The sequence below is a fragment of the Bactrocera latifrons genome, unplaced genomic scaffold (genome assembly GCF_001853355.1).
Source record: "Bactrocera latifrons isolate USDA-ARS-PBARC rearing strain unplaced genomic scaffold, ASM185335v1 scaffold_0, whole genome shotgun sequence".
Taxonomy (NCBI): Eukaryota; Metazoa; Arthropoda; class Insecta; order Diptera; family Tephritidae; genus Bactrocera; species Bactrocera latifrons.
The window spans coordinates 5082061-5098736 of NW_017534406.1; the positions used below are offsets into that span (position 1 = coordinate 5082061).

The following is a 16676-nucleotide window of genomic DNA, read 5'->3' on the forward strand; positions in this document are numbered from 1 at the left end:
TTAAATCGAAAACTGTGGGCGCAATACTTGTAAAGCTCGTATTACGCGTTGGTCATTATATATAGAATTAATTGGTGGGGAAAACTGATTATTTGATGCTGGAAATCATGTATTTCTGAGCAATGAAAATTCCAACATGAAAATTTCGTTGTTTGCCTAATACGACAGTGGATTCGTAGAGATTTTATGCGGTATTTACACAAAAGCTCTTAGCCGACTCAGACGGGAGACTAAACAGGTCAGTGTGTTTGCTCGGCATTAAAATTAAATTAAAGCGTTAAATGGAAAAGTCTTTGGCTTGATAATTAAGTTTCAAATTGAAGCATAACTTATACAAGTATGCTACAGCTGGTATTAATTTTTAACAGCTGCTGTATTTGTGGTGGCAAGGAGATAGGATGTTTGAACTTCAGGGAGAAATTTGAAGACATTTTTAGTAGCATCTACTTATACAAAATTTAAGAGCATCAGTTTTTCCTCTATAATTATGTGAGAAGCTGACTTAATTTTGAAATAAGAGTTTTCTAAATTTGTTTCTTTATTTTCTTTGGAATTCTAGTTATAAATAAATATTAAGAATTATGAAGCTTTATATTTGGAAACATACGGTACCCGATTTTGAGACCTATTTTGGTTTGAAAATATTAAGTAGTCGATCATATTGTGTGATACCATACAGTGTTGGAAAGGTGATATTTAAAGCTTTATTTAACCAAAAAAAAAAAATTAAATTAAGGGAAGTTGAAAAAAAGTTAGTTTTTCAAAAATTAGTGAAAATAATTGAGAAATTCGCTGTATTTTGAAATTTTTGTATAAAAAGGGAAAGAAAGCTAAGCAAGCAACCAATGAAATTTGTGAAATTTACGGAGACCTTATCAGTTCGTGTAGCACAACAATGGTTCGTTCGATGCACGTCGCTATGTTCGATCTAAGTTAAAAAAGTGTTAAAAAAGTCGATGAAGTTATAGAAAAGATTGACCAGGACCGTCACATAAGCAACTGTGACATCGCTAAGGAACTTAACTTTCATCATAAAGTAGAAACTCAACGAATGGTCGAAAAGCCAGGATTGACGCCTCGAAAGGTTATGCCGACTATTTGGTGGGACTGGAATGGAATCATTCACTATGAGCTGCTTCGGCCTGGTCGAGCGATTGATTCTACATTTTACTGCCAACAACTGATGAGAAAAAATCGAAAAAAATAGCCAGAATAGACCAACACAAAGGACTTCGTCTGTGATGACTTGGCAAAAACTGGAAAAGCTTGGCTGGGAAGTTTTTATGCATCCACCATATAGCCCTGACCTTGCACCATCTAACTACCATTTGTTTCGGTCCATATAGAGCTCCCTTAATAGAGTAAAGTTGGCTTCAAGAGAAGCATGTGAAAATTTCTCTCTCAGAGTTTTTCTAGGAGAAACTAGAAAAGTTTTACACTGATGGAATAATGTCTCTAGCGGAAAAATGGCAAAAAATCGTCTACTATGGTGTAAAATATATATATGGTACAAAATATATTTGGCTCAATAAAGTTCATTATAAATATAAAAATTATAAGTTGAAGTTCCATTATCTGTATTTAATTGTTGGCTCTGAAATGTTTTTAGATTCTGCATATGCATGATAACGACTAAAGACAACCGTAATTACAACAGAGTTAGAGGCACTAGTACCTCCCCTGTATTAAAAGAACGTAAAGGTGCCAAATCCACGTCCGTTGGACGTTCTTGTAGTGGCCGTCAACATGGAAGTTGCCCTAGAGAGCCTGCACCATACAGCGTCACCCTCGGCTGAACAGGACCTAGTTGATGTGCAAGTCAAGAACAGCGAAGGAGCGGAACAGCCTGCAGACTATTCGGAAGAGGCATCCACAGGACCCCAGAAGCTGTGAACAACCTGATGAAATACTGCAGACGACACAAGCTGACCCTGTTCCTCGGCTGCAACACACGAAGTGAGTCTCTCTTAGAGTATATCCGTACTAACAACTTAAATATCGAAAATGTGGGTTGTGAATCCACTTACGTTACAATAAGTAGAAGGGAGAGCCAATGAATAGAATGATCTCACAATGGAGGGTGTCATCACAGCCTTCCTTTTCGATAGGTTCGCGCCAGAAGTAGAAGACAAGGGAGCGTCAGCCTAATAAAAGTGCTGCAGCTTCAGGACTGGAACGCACGATATGAGTCTTTCTTAGAGTGTATTATTACCAGCAATTTATAGTATATATCGAAAATGTGGGTTGTGAACCTACCCCATGGAGAGTGTTATCAAAGCACAACATGTCATAATATGTTCTTGTTGTTGTAACGGCAAAAATTCTGCCGAGTTGACAGTCCTTGGCCGGATAAAAATCCGGGTCCGTTCCGGTTTTCGTAGACCCGACTGTCGTGGGAACGTCATATCATGATATCATAATGCTAGCTGTAGGACCTGAACCCTTCATTGCGGTGGGTCCGGAGTAGTAGGAGTAGTCAGATTTAAATATGCAATCAACCTCCCAAGGGTCAAACTGAGGCTATTTGTCGCATTATGGAACATGGGTGTATCTTTTTGTGCAAATTGTTGGTTCTGCGACAGGCTCCAAATATTCAAATCATATTACCAATAATTAAATTACTTTATAGAAATAGAAAACTTTCCGTATTTTTCATTTCTTCAAAAGTAAGTCATTTATTTATTAATGTTTTGCCTTGACACATTAATTATTTTATGCACTATCAACTAAAAATTTTGTATTTTTCTTTTATTATCCCGAACAACCTCGGCAGCCACAATGCACACATTCAACAATTCGTCCTTCCTCTAATTTCGATTTTGGTACGCGGCATATGCAATTTGTACCGAAATTTGTATCACGAGTTTGTATGCAACGCAAACAGCATAAATTCTCATATCCTGATTTTTTCCATTTTGCAATTAAATTTGCATCTGCTATTTTCTCTTTTAAACAGTAATCATACAGCTCCCGGCTGATAGCTTTACGCCTATAAAACAAATCGTAGATGTATCGAGACTTTTGATGATGTATTTTGAAGATGGGCCATAATGATTCTGTAATACGTTTTCCTTCATGCGGTTCCGTCTCAGCTAAGAATAATTAAAATTAAATTAATTAATATATTTGAGATTATGTTAAACAATAAAAAAATATACCTTCACGCATTTTTTGCTCCAATTCTTCCAGCGTCGGTTCGATCAACTCCCAGCCATCTGGAGGAGGCTTGCGGCTTCTACGTACTTTCGGCATTTTCAATCTTATGTATTTGGTAGCTTTACGATTTAGTTTTATCTCTGCATTAATAAATTTTCGATATTATTTCAATATTTGACACGATAGTCTAAAACTGAATGCAGTGCGAAACGAAATAACAACGAAATTAACAGCTGTTTCTAGACACCGTGCAGTTGCCACATGGTTGCATTTATATTTACATATTTGCAACTGTTCCCAGCTGAATTTCATTATGTACAGCTCAGCAAGTCATGGCTACCTAAACTCCGATATATTGAAAGAATTATAGCATAAGCTAACTTTTACTTTCGGTTAAAATTATGTATTGGGTGATAAGGAATTCATAGAAACTTTAACAGAAATCTCTATTATCTTTTTATTAAATAATAACTGAAAGGAAAACAATTACATGGAATTAAAAATGTTTTGTTACTTGAGCGACAAAAATATTGAAACTATTGATTTTATATAGGATTAAATAAATTGTTGGTAGACACTGCTTTTTGTTTTTAACCGCGATATCTATAAGTTGTGTTGTATTTTTGCAAAGTACATGAGTATTAGTTAAGTAACTGGTCATCGAGGGGTTATTATTTGTTACATTTTTTCTTTTTATTCCTATCTTTTATTAAAATGTATTTGTGAATTCGTTATACCTCTTGTAAGGTTGGGTTATTTTTATTCTGGACGTCAAATATTATTGGCAATCCTGATTTTGTTTATTGAGAACAGTTAATTAAGACCGCAACCAGAATTGTGACAGCAGTGCGCCAACAAAAACAATATACATTTTTAAAATGTCAACAATTGTTTAAAGATAAGAGTAAATTATCTGCTTTATTTTGTTTTCGGTTGAATATAATTTGTTTGAATAAGCTTATTTTTCGTAAATAAATGATTTATCTCCAAATCCATGGAGTCCAATGAGATAATGGATAGGTGATGGCAAAAAAAGTTAGTAATATACAGGAATATGTCAAAGAATATACAACTGATTTGTCGAGTCTGTCTGAGGAAATGTAAAAGCAGACATGTTTCACTACTAGAAGTTTTTCCAATAAATGCGGAACAGGCATCTGTAACATATGCCGAGGCTTACAAGAATTGTACACAATTGGAAGTTGAAATTGGCGTGGATGGCTTGCCCGAGTGGCTGTGTAATAGCTGTAGTCGTGAGTTAAACCTAAGGCAATGCGCCATATTTTATAGATAATAACTAATAATATAATATTTTCAGGAGATCTTCAATATTCCTATGATTTTTGGATTAAAGCAAAGAAAAGTGCTGACACACTTCTTACTCAGATAAGAGCGCAAAACGAAGAAAATGCTCGCCGGGTACCATCACCATCCGAATTTGAGTTACCTGATAGTGGAGCGCTGGGTTATGCTCTCGCTGATGGCGATATAATTGATGCATGCAGTACGCAAGTGATGAAATGTGACAAAGATCCGCTGGAGGAGTCTGACAGTGACAATGTTAGTACACACGGTGTTAAAAAGCTGTGCCTTTAAACAAAAACAATATTTACAAATTTTATTACCTTTAAGGAAGTAATAGCCGGAATTGCAACAACTATAAACAAGTTAGAATCACCCACCTTATCTCAAACCTACTCTGATTTTATTTACGACAGCGAAGACGAGAAGCCTCTAAAATTACTTATGAGTAAGCATTTGGAATGTATATAATCATTAAACATATATTTAAACTATGAATTTCAGCTGGTAATCAAACTGAAGTTGGGAACGCCATTGAAAAAGATCAATGTTCATTCGATGAAGATGACGAGTTTATTGCTGAAGAAAATACAACTAAAGAGAAAATTGCCGATCCAATGTTTACGCCAGAAGCACACATTTTTCCAAAAGGTTGCAGTAATTATTAATTTTCCTACCTCTCCAGACAATTTAGGGAGCATGTGGAAAATATTAATTTATTTTTTTCTCATATTTTAGGGCGATTCAAATGTGCCATTTGTGAACAACGCTATTTTACTGCAGCTGGTCTGAAGGCACACATGGAAGTGCATCTAGCAAAAAGTGGCACAACAAAAAAGAAACGTGGAAGAAATAAACAACGTAAAGCTCCAAAAAAAGTTATCAACGATGAAGACTATGAAAATTCGAGTTTGAATCCAACTAACGCTGATGAAAAACATGCAAACGAAGAAGCAAAGGATCAAGAAGAACAGCACTCACCTGAAAAGTCACTTAAATCGAAAAAACCTAAACCAAAACGCATGTTTCCGTGTCATGTATGTGGTAAACATATGATATCGGCTTCCAAGCTGCGCTACCACATGGTCATGCACACTGGTGAAAAGGACTACCTCTGCACAATGTGCCGTAGGTTAAGTTTGCTTCTGACTTTATTTATGTACTAAACTCCATATATTACAGCAAAAGCATACTCGACAATTTATGCGCTTAAACACCATATACGTACGCATACTGGTGAACGGCCGTATGAGTGTAAGTTTTGCGGAGACCGTTTTCTGCGTCCAACTACGCTTAAAAGTCACCAGCGCCGTCACACAGGCGAACGTCCTTATGGCTGTGATATATGCGGTAAACGTTTCATACAGCACTCGTCGATGACTACACATATGAAGCTTAATCATATGGACAAAACTATACAATGTCCGCACTGTGATAAAAAATACGCACGTCAAACCGACTTGAATACGCATTTACTTAGTCACACTGGCGATAAACCGTATTCCTGTCAGTTGTGTCCCAGTCGCTTTGTGCGCCAAGCAAATCTCAATAAGCACATGAATCAACAGCATGCTGAAAAGGCTAGTGTATCCAAATTCTCGCAGCTAACTGACGTTACTTATGTTGCAGCATGTGGAAGTGTTGCTGTTGCAGGCAAATCGAAAGTTTGTACTGTGTATAAATTAACAGATAAAAGTATGCTAAGTGAAGCAGTGGCAAGTGATTTTGTGGATAAGTGTTACAATTTCAACAGGTAAGCCGTATGCTTCTTTAGTTTACATATACTTTGTTTTTGTAATTATTTGTTTCAAGCTCTGCTAATGCTGAAGATTCGTCAAAAGACCAGCCAATACATGCAACAGCTGAAAAAGATTTTGCTCAACTTGATAATGATTTAGTGCCCTGGAGTTGAGTTAATAATGCTTAATGGAGCGGTTAGGGTTTGAGGGTAAAAAATACTTTTTTTTTTGCGAATTAATATCTTTAATATGGATTGCGAATTTTTATTCGAACTTTTTGTACTTTATTGAGCATACTTTTGACAATATAGCGTAATTTTTTCATGCCGAAATATTAAAGCATAAGCCGGTAACAGAGCTTCCCCCCCAGACACAAATTTGAAATGAATCAGTCAAGTAGTTCTGAAATGATAGTGAACACGGACTTTGAAGAAAGCAACGAAAAAATACCCTAAATTGTCAAAATTGTATTCAATAATGTACCAAAGGTCCGAATAAAATTTTTTTTATTTTATTAAAGCTTACATAATAAACAAATTATTAAATAAACTAAAGTACGCAGCCGAATAAAATTATTCAATCCATATTTAAGAAATAAATTCGCAAAAAGTATTTTTTTAGCTTGAAACCCTTACCCACCCCTTAAAAAAGCTCACATATTTACATACATACATRTATATAATCTATTATTTATATCTTAAAAGATATAAGCACAAGAGTTCCTCAATATAGCAAACAGTATTACAATGAACAATTTTTTTTTATTGTTATTATTTGTTTTTATTTTACCTCTCAATACTTAAGGTTAATTTCTGTGAAAATATTTGTTATCCCCTTTCTGCCTTGTTCGCTTTATTTATTTATTTTAATTTGACAGATATTGAAGAGCCACTTTAGTACTATTCTTTTATTGATTATAATAAAAAATATATTAAAAATAAGCTCATATCTATATATGTAGGTACATATATATTAAATGTGTGATATATGAGCAATATTTTTAATGTAAGCATGTACACTTATACACATTTTCTTCCATATGTGCCCTTTAAAATATCTGCTGCTTCGACTAACTTTTGTTTGTGCTTAAAGTTGCGCAAAATGTGCAAATAGTTGATCTGGGTTTGTCGCTGGACATCATACTTTCGCATCGATGTTGACTGGTATAATTTGCACACGGTCTGTCGCTATTGCCTGTAACAGATTTTTCTTCATTTAGTTAAATTTTAGTATTTTAAAATGCCAAATCAAATTTTGTTGCATACCCGTCATTATAACGGCATCTAGATGCGCTATGTAACTCTTAGCCAGTCGCAATATTTCGATCTTTGATAATTTACGATCACCCGGTTCGGTCGGTATCAAGCTGCGCAGCGTTGTAAAGGCGGAATTAACACTAGAAATATTTCATAAACAAAATCAGTTGTATATTTAATGGAAATGTTGATTTTTTTATGAATATAATTTGATCTGCAAAAGCACGCGACATGTCCGAATAAATTCCCGATAATAGAACTTAAATAATACAAAATGGAATTCTTTGCCTTTAGTCGCATTGAAAAGAAATGTAAATTAAGGGATCGTCTCAGTGCGAAATTTTCGAGAAATCGATTTTTTTGTTGCATTATCGGATAGCATCATACACCGTAATAAACATACTCTCAAATTTTGAAATCGAACGCGAAACGTGTTTTTCTCAGAATGGTGTTATTCAAAGCGGTCTTCACTCTCAAAGGAAGAGTTTTGAAGTAATCTAGTTCCAATTTGGAGAAAACATTTTACCGATTTGTTAATATCAACACTAAAAAAAAACGCGAAAATCAGTAATTTGTCGGAGGGTCACAATATAGTTCCAATATATATCTGGAAGATTTTTATTTGGGACTAATTGTGTTCTAATCATATGTATTGAATTTCTATTGAACACATTTTTGGCGTTTGAAAATCTTATAATAGGCATATGAGAGGTAGTTGTAGTATTGACTTGATTTTTATCTATTTTCGGCTTTACTACATATTACTAACAGAAAGGGATACTGAGTTTCATTAAGGTGCATCGCATGCCATCATTTAATCCGTTTTCGGCACAAAAATACACTCTTATCAGTATCGAAATGTATGCTCTCTCAAATTCATTAAGATAACTGAATATATTGCTTGTTGTTGTAGCGGCAGAAAACATCAGTTAAGTAATAATAAATTATTATTATTAATAATAATGTAATTGGGCCTCCCATTAGGTGGCGTCGACGACGACTTAGATAATTCTTACCGTCATAGCGGGGATTAAATAACCGTTACAACAACAACATTCCTGAAGTAATTTCGCAAAATCGTGCGGAGTTGACAGTTCTTGGCCGGAAAAAAATCCGTTCCGTTCCATTCCAGTTACTTAGAATCAACCGTCGTGGTCGATATATACGGTGTAAAATCAACCGAAAGTTCAGAAATCTTTGCGTTAAGTACTTAGGGGCTAGGAGAACTATTGTGCCGATTTAACCCATTTTGTTATATAGACCTATTATTATCATAAAAGGATTTTCTCCGAATTTCAAAATTGTATCTCGCAGTTTGACCGATATATTCAATAAAAAGATGTTATGCGATTTTTACAATTTTTGGCTATTGGTAACGTTAAAGGCACTTTTTGTCTAGTTTTATCCTAAAAGGTATAATATTATATAAATTGGCCTGATTAGTATCAGATAGAAGTTGTTTTTTGTTGTTGTCTGATAGTTTCATTTATTACTTTCATATGGGCAGTGAGCGGGGTTTAATTAAAGGTACTAAAAAAAATTTCCCGAGAAAGTTTAGTTGATTTATTTTAAGTGGTTAGTGGGATATGTACATTAAACTTGTCAGGTGGCGAGGCCACGCGCACTTTTTCAAAGTCTTAACATAATATATGACCGATAAAATAGCCAAATACAACCAAAATTATTCAAGCCAAGCAAGTCAAATATTGGTCCATTTCTGAGATATTTTATTGTGATTCAGGAATAGTACTGCTCTAATATTAGTACGTCTGTATGTCGGAAATATTTTGAATCGGACCAATATTTCCATTAGCGCCCATATACCTAATATAAAGGTAATCGAACTTCGGGCCGACTTTGTACCGCAACTTTGAGCTATCTCAATGAAATTGAGAGAGAGAGAGTGTTTTACTCATAACAGTGATTTTTGGTGCCTAAAATAGATAAATTTTTAGCGAAAATTTAAGCCTAGCCCCTATATTTAATAGAATATCAGGATTTTCGAACATCCGGATGACTATTCTATATGATGGTTTTTTAGCATGTATGCCACGTTAATATTGATATTGAGAAAAATAAATAAAACCTGGTCGATACTACCCCAACTTCCATATACTAAAATCTGTCTGTCAGTATACATAGGAGTATTTTCGCTAGTTGGCGCTGAGAGCGCGTAGTTCTAGTTTTATTCGTCGCCTCGGGTCATGCTATACCTTTTTGGAAAGCTCATTTCACGCGGTAACACGTGTTTGTTTCAATTGTTTCTTTTAAGTCGTTCGTGAGTTATAGCGTCGCAAACATGGAGTAAAATAAAGAGAAAATACGGCATATTTTACAGTACTACTACGGTAAAGGCAAAAATGCATCTCAAGCCGCCAATAAAATTTGTGCAGTTTATGGACCCGATACAGTTTCCATTTCCACCGCACAACGATGGNCACGCTCCGGAAGGCCTGTCGTCGAAAATTGCGATAAAATCGCTGAATTGGTCGAAAGAGACCGGCATAGTAGCAGCCGTAGCATCGGTCGAGAGCTGGGCATGAGTCATCAAACCGTTATAAAATTAAAAAAAAAAATAATAAATAAAAAATACCTTTTTTGACAACCTAATATATAAAATTGATTGGATTTCGATCCTCATTTTGACGTTTTACCCCATAAAGTATTTCCTGGACTTGATTCTTGTTAGTTGCAAGATAAAATGTTCGGTTGCACCCGAACCTAGTGCTTCCTTACTTGTTTAATTTTCAATTTCATAAAAAAGTTATTACTTTTCCAACAGATATCCTTTCATAAACAACTTTGGTCGATATAATATTTAATATTTTTGCTTACATTCATTAACCTCAAACTATTTCATATGAATTACTCACTCATTGATATGTGTTTGAAAAAGAAATAATAAATTCCAACTGAAGTTATTTCGATCTCTTATTACTTCGTATAGCAGTTAATTAAATCAGTCATACAAAAAAAAAACAAAACAAACGAAAACAAAAAAAAAAAAAATGGGCAAATAGAAACGGTTTATCAAACTTTAGTTATTTATGATTTTTATATACATACATACATATGTACATATGTACATAAATACGAAACAACAAATTTTGAGGCAACGAATGATATTAAAGTATTTTACAAAAAGCTTATTCTGATCTGTGTTGATCAAATAAATGAAGATAATAGAAGCATAAATTTCTAAATAATTATGTTACTGGTAAAAAAAAAAGACTATATTTTGAAAAAATAACACTAATTATAATACTTATTATATTATATTTAAATTCTAAACAAATCAAAGCTTTTTTCACTCACAACCTTTGTGTACGGCTACGCTCCCGTGCATTTACTTCTTGTCGTGGCTTGCCCGATTCGCTGCCGTTGGACACATCCGAGTGCGCAGGACTAATGCTCTGCGGCTCACACAATATATCCAACATCAATGGATAGTTGTGCAATAACTCATAATCCATAATAGAATATAATAGTTTAAGAAGAATTACTATGATAATTTTTACAATTTTTAAGTATTGAGAAGCGACTTTTTTATTGAGCACAGTTTTTATTTATTAATTGATGAACTGTTTCAATTCAATTTATCAATACATTAAGTATATAGGTATATTATTTTGCACATAAATTGAACGGCTCTGTAAAATGTAACTTCCAGTTGAGTTAATTGACACTGCTGGACAATTGGTTGGCAACTAATTGTAGGCAAACGTTAGAAATGCGCGTCCGCTCGTCATGACGATGTTCTTTTCAATGTTTTCCACTTTCAACGAGCAGCCAGCCGGTCTTTAACGCTTACGAGTGTGCGCTTGTGTGTGCACATCATTTTTTAACCAATGAGTTAATGATCAACGCTGATCTCTTATTTCAGCAGCTTCCTTCTGCACCTCCCATCAAGCAGACGTCTTTATAGTTGTAGTGCCGTTAGTGTGCCGCTTAAAAAAATTAATAATTTGAGCAACAACAGTAGCGCTGGATATGCGAGTGAGATGCGGTGAGAGTACATTGGTGGCGCACTGTCTGTGAAATGAATTAAGTCGTTAGTGGCGACAAATTGACCATAAACCATGCATGTTTGTATGTAAGCGTATGTAATTATGTGCACAGCAACAACAATGCTGTTTACAGGGACATGCCTATGCACTTGTAGGAGTCTAAATATTTGACCACAACTAGAACGGCCTGTGAAAATTCTTTGTTCTGTGTTAAGGTTGTATTATCACATTTTCTTTTTCCTCTCTTCCGCGCTTCGACAGTTGCTTTGGCACTTATTTTGCGGATATGCGCACAGCAGGCTACCCGTCGCACTTCCTCACGCGATCACCAGAAACTGTGTAACATGCTTAACAGCAACAAGAACAACAGCTTGTATATCCACTTAAACCTTAATCGCTCATTTGCGCTCTTGATTTTCAATTATTACGCTAAATTAAATTGCGTTGCTTACTGTTACTCCCACATATTTGGTTCTATGTAGTGTTTGTGGCTCAAGCATTCCAGCATGCAGCAGCTTGTGTATCGCCATTAATTAAAAAAGAAGCGTATCTCTGATAAAGTGCTGATAAGCGCGCATAAATAAAGCATTTATTCCTTAATGAAGTGAGAATTGTTTTGTGGTGACGTCAACTTAGCTCTTTTATGACTTGGGTTGAGAGCGTGTTGATTTTCTTAAATTGCCCTGTCACAGTAGGGAGCGTGCCCTTTTGAAGTGGACATGGAAATGGTTTGTTTTGACATGTGTTTGCACTTGCTGAGAAGCATAGCGGTTGGTACTTTAACACTTGTATATTGTTGTCTTTTCGAAATTGCACAATCCATAACCATGTGTAACTAAAGGGTGATACATTTCAAGGTTCCCAACTTGAAAGAAAAAACAAGAAAAAACGTTAATTTCGGCTGCACCGAACCTAATATACCCTTCAGAGGTGCATTTCTTTTAGTAACTAAGTGTCCAGTTTGTATGGAAGCTATATGCTATAGTAATCCGAACTGAACAATTTTTTCGGAAATTATGTTATTACCTTAAGCAGTAATCCATGTCAAATTTCGTGAAGATATAACGCCAAATGTGAAAGTTTTCCATACAAGCATATGATTCCGATCGTTCAGTTTGTATGGCAGCTATATGCTATAGTTAACCGATCTAACCAATTTCTTCGCAAATTACATTACTGCCTTAGAAAATAATATATACTAAATTTCGTGAATATATCTTGTCAAATGTGAAAGTTTTCCATACAAGAACTTGATTCCGATCGTTCAGTTTGTATGGCAGCTATATGCTATAGTTAACCGATCTAACCAATTTCTTCGCAGATTACATTATTGCCTTAGAAAATAATATATACCAAATTTCGTGAATATATCTTGTCAAATGTGAAAGTTTTCCATACAAGCATATTATTCCGATCGTTCAGTTTGTATGGTAGCTATATGTTATAGTCGTCCGATATCGGCGGTTCCGACAAATGAGCAGCTTCCTGAAGAGAAAATTACTTACAAAATTTCAAAACGACTTAGCGACTAGATTGTATATATACAAACAGACGGACAGACGGACATGGCTAAATCGATTCAGCTCAATATACTGATCATTTATATATATATACTTTATAGGTATCCGACGCTTATTTCTGGGTGTTACAAACTTCGTGACAAACTAATATACTATGTTCAGGGTATAAAAAAAAAAGCACAGAAACTTCAAATTTGATGGGAAATGTGTATCATTCAAAAGAAGATTCCTTGGCATTTATTTTTTGAAGTATATTTCTTTCAAATGTTGGCCGCGTCTATGTCTCAGATGGTCCCACCGTTGAGTCGAATTTTCGACTGGTAAGTGGCGAATGATACGCGTGATGTTTTGCTCCAAAGCCTGAATCGAAGCGAGATTGTTCGCATAGACTTTACACTTTACTTATCCTCACAGGATTAGACTAACGCACTGTCGTTCCATACGTCAGTCCAAGTTGAGCCGCAGTCGCCGAATCGACTCTCCAAAATCTTATCTCTTCTCTTATCTGTCAAATTAATGATATTGAAAAAGTGCATCTAATTGGATCACCAGTAGGAACGAGTTTCAGTGGCGATTTGTGGCCAAAAATGAAACATGGATTCATGGAGTCTGATCGGTTGTCCAGCGAAGTTCGACCAAAGCGCCAGTCCTTGTATGGAGGAAAACTTTCTTTTTTGACAACATATCTTCACAAAATGCGGCAGAAATTACTGTCCAGCCCAGCGGCTAGGGTGTTTCTTTCCACCCGAACCAAAAGTTGGTTCTCCAAAGTATGAGTGCTGAATGTACTTATGCTTTGGGCCGCTGATCAACGCATTGTATTGATCCATGTGCTTCCAGCAATAGAAAGCGCCATGAGGTTAGGCCTTCGGAGGCAGGACTCATGTAAACCACAACGGACTCTGTCTAGCCCAGTGGAACTAAAATAACAAATAGCTACCATAGAAACTAACCGAACGGCGCACGTCTTGTTGGAAATAGAAATCGCCAGCATCAATTTCATTAAATTACGAGAAAAAAGTCAGTTAGCATAGTATTATAATGCTCACTATTGATGTTAACGGCGTTTCCTGCCTCATTTCGAAAGAAATAAGGCCCGATAATGCCGTCACACCACAACGCGCACAAAAGGTGAATTATTGTGGATGCAATTGCGATTCCTGACTCACCCCAACAGCGAGAGAAATTGGCTTCATCTGAAATAATAATTTTTCGATGTTGGAAATTTGTAAATTTTTCTGTTCAGTCTGTCAACTGACAACTCATCGTGACATCGTAAAGTTTGACATTTTGGATGTTATACATATTCAAAATGTTTTGGAATACAGCCGCTACTTATGTAGTTTACAGTAACTTGAAGTATTCACCTCGGCCAAAAATGGAATTTAATCATGAACATTTTTGCGCGATTTCGACGTTGATGAACTTAAATCAATTTTTAGCGATGAAACTTCATCAAGAACCAGTGTTTACCGATTTCGTATTCAATCGAAGTCGTAGATCACTTCAAGACAGATATCGTGAAGGTCGCCCAAAATCACTAATTGTGCCGGAAACTAATATATATGTAATGCTAAACTCAAACTAATATTGAGAGATAGTGGAACTAGCATACATTTAATATTGCATGAACATTTGATTGAATATTTCTTCCCATTGGGTCACGTACAAATTGTCGATCGTTCAAAAGGCTGGTGCCGATTGATCAGGAGAAGTGTTAAAAATCTATGAAATTGTGTCAGATGACGCACTGTTCGTCAGCGAAGTTTGTGCGTAGCACTTTCAAGCAAAAATGTGCCTGCTTTTTGAAACAGCTGGACATGTCGCCACTATACCACAAGAACCACACAGAACAGTAAATTCTGAGTGAAAACCAACCGCCGAAGACAGATCACTCTTTGTCACGATAACGCGAGCTCTCAAACATCGACTGAAATAAGTGCATTTTTGAGCACTCACACCTGCAATTTAATGACTTATCCACCGTAAAGTACTGGTTTAGAACCGAATGGCTCCTTTTTATTCCCTTCAGTAAAGGTAAACTAATAGGTCAACGTTTTTTTATTATATTATTATAAGGCCTCCAACTTTTCCTTCTAGGAGTAACAACTTTGTGACAAACTTAATGAAGCCTTTTCAGCGCATCCACAACAATATAAGTGTACGAGCAAAGCGGTGGCACATACAGTATTTTATTCGTGATTGCGACGATTTTCACTATCGGGTGATTCATTTGTTTCTGTACTCACGCAGCATGCTGCACCAAGCATAAGTAATAAATTTTTGTTGCACCAAAGGCAAGTAGTAAATCTTCGAATTTGCTCTAATTTTAAAAAATAATATACAAGTATTAACGATTGATTTTTAGTGCCGAAAATTCAAGGAATTGTTTTAATTTTTCTTTCAGCTTCATATACCGATGATGTGTGTGTGTGTCCCAGTTTCTCAACTATCGATCGGTGAGATGATATCTTAATAAAAGTATATAGTAAGAAACTTAACCTCAGCAGACGTTTCATAAGCTATAAGACAAAAATTGAATTAATAAATAAAAATACTAGTAAATAGTTGCGCCTATCATTAGAGACCAAAAAATTTCAATAAAAAACGCATAAAGTAAAGAAATTATTTTATTTCCAAAAAATATGTGCTAAAAGTGAGTATAATGAAACATAAATTATTTTATAAAAAATCATAACTCAAAATTACCACCACATTATTGTGAAAGAGATTTCAAAATACCAAAGACGGCCTTTTCCTGTAGTTTTACAAAAAATTTAGTCTGGTCACCCCAGCCACGCTGGAAAAATTTTTTGTGCTGATCACAAATTCCTAATTTCTACCAGGCACCCATAAACGTGCAGTAGGCAGCTGCCACAAAATAATTCAAATTCCTGTAGCCTATCCGAAAGGCGCTAATGTTAACTGCCTTACCGGCAGCTGCAGGACTGCCGGAAGTAAAGGATGCTGCGACGTTTATGCGAATAACTTCTATAATTCAAAACCGATTGCGACCAATGAGGCACCGAATTAAAGGACAAGTGTGCAGCAATTCAATAAGCTGCTATTCAATGTTAACGAATCACAAATAAAATAAATATCAACAATGAAATAGTGACAGAACTCTATGACGAAAATTACTAATATTACATTTGTTAAACAAGATGAAATGTTCTTCATGCCGCTAATCCATTGTGATACGCTTTATAAGTAAAATCTGTTACCACACAACATTTCATGTCACCAAAATTCTGCACCAGTGTACTTTTTTTATCTAAATACTGCAAGCTGAATTACCATGTGTGTGTATTATATGAGAGCAAGTACTTTATACTAATACCTGCTTAAGGCATCAACCTGTCGTTTGCCGCAAGAATCTTCAAAATCGGTTGGCATTAACCAAAGTTATAGCGAATTCAACGATTGCACTGCTATATCCGCCATTTACAGGAGTTGCGTGCGCCTTTGGGGTATGCTACAAAATGTTATTTATTTTTTGCAGCAGCGACCTGCTGGGCATTTATGGTCGCCTGGTGAAATGTGATGTTTATGAAATTGTCGAAAAACGCAGACACGTGCTGGTAGAGTGACCAGAAGTTATTTTTTAGCAATTTCGGCAAATCTTAACCGATTTTGAAGGTTTTGGTGTCAAACGAACGGGAATTGTGTGGTGTTGAATAAAATGGAGAAAATTTG

The 16676-nt window shown here is 35.5% G+C and overlaps 3 protein-coding genes across 6 annotated transcripts; 1 reads left to right on the forward strand and 2 right to left on the reverse strand.

The window, feature by feature from the left end:
• Nucleotides 1–2680: 2680 nt before the first annotated feature.
• LOC108967466 (protein BUD31 homolog) lies at nucleotides 2681–3386 on the reverse strand. The gene is made up of 2 exons (XM_018930939.1): nucleotides 3159–3386; nucleotides 2681–3092 (listed from the first exon to the last, which is right to left on the reverse strand). Exons 1-2 carry the CDS (start codon nucleotides 3250–3252, stop codon nucleotides 2752–2754), a joined length of 435 nt encoding a protein of 144 aa, XP_018786484.1. The 5' UTR covers nucleotides 3253–3386; the 3' UTR covers nucleotides 2681–2751.
• Nucleotides 3387–4052: 666 nt separating this feature from the next.
• Nucleotides 4053–15560, forward strand: LOC108974984 (zinc finger protein 569-like). 3 transcript variants are annotated; one of them, XM_018943201.1, is made up of 7 exons: nucleotides 4053–4409; nucleotides 4475–4716; nucleotides 4789–4906; nucleotides 4963–5109; nucleotides 5197–5586; nucleotides 5641–6211; nucleotides 15081–15560. In XM_018943201.1, exons 1-7 carry the CDS (start codon nucleotides 4211–4213, stop codon nucleotides 15250–15252), a joined length of 1839 nt encoding a protein of 612 aa, XP_018798746.1. In that variant the 5' UTR covers nucleotides 4053–4210; the 3' UTR covers nucleotides 15253–15560. The 3 variants fall into 3 exon arrangements, with proteins under 3 accessions (XP_018798746.1, XP_018798837.1, XP_018798915.1); XM_018943292.1 differs by lacking the exon at nucleotides 15081–15560 and adding an exon at nucleotides 11340–12354; XM_018943370.1 differs by lacking the exon at nucleotides 15081–15560 and adding an exon at nucleotides 6271–6948.
• Nucleotides 7016–10994, reverse strand: LOC108975142 (transcription factor 15). Of its 2 annotated transcripts, none has more exons than XM_018943491.1 (3): nucleotides 10769–10994; nucleotides 7463–7593; nucleotides 7016–7391 (listed from the first exon to the last, which is right to left on the reverse strand). In XM_018943491.1, the coding sequence occupies exons 1-3, from the start codon at nucleotides 10924–10926 to the stop codon at nucleotides 7267–7269; spliced, it is 414 nt and encodes a 137-aa protein (XP_018799036.1). In that variant the 5' UTR covers nucleotides 10927–10994; the 3' UTR covers nucleotides 7016–7266. The 2 variants fall into 2 exon arrangements, with proteins under 2 accessions (XP_018799036.1, XP_018799114.1); XM_018943569.1 differs by having other exon boundaries at nucleotides 10772–10992.
• Nucleotides 15561–16676: the final 1116 nt, after the last annotated feature.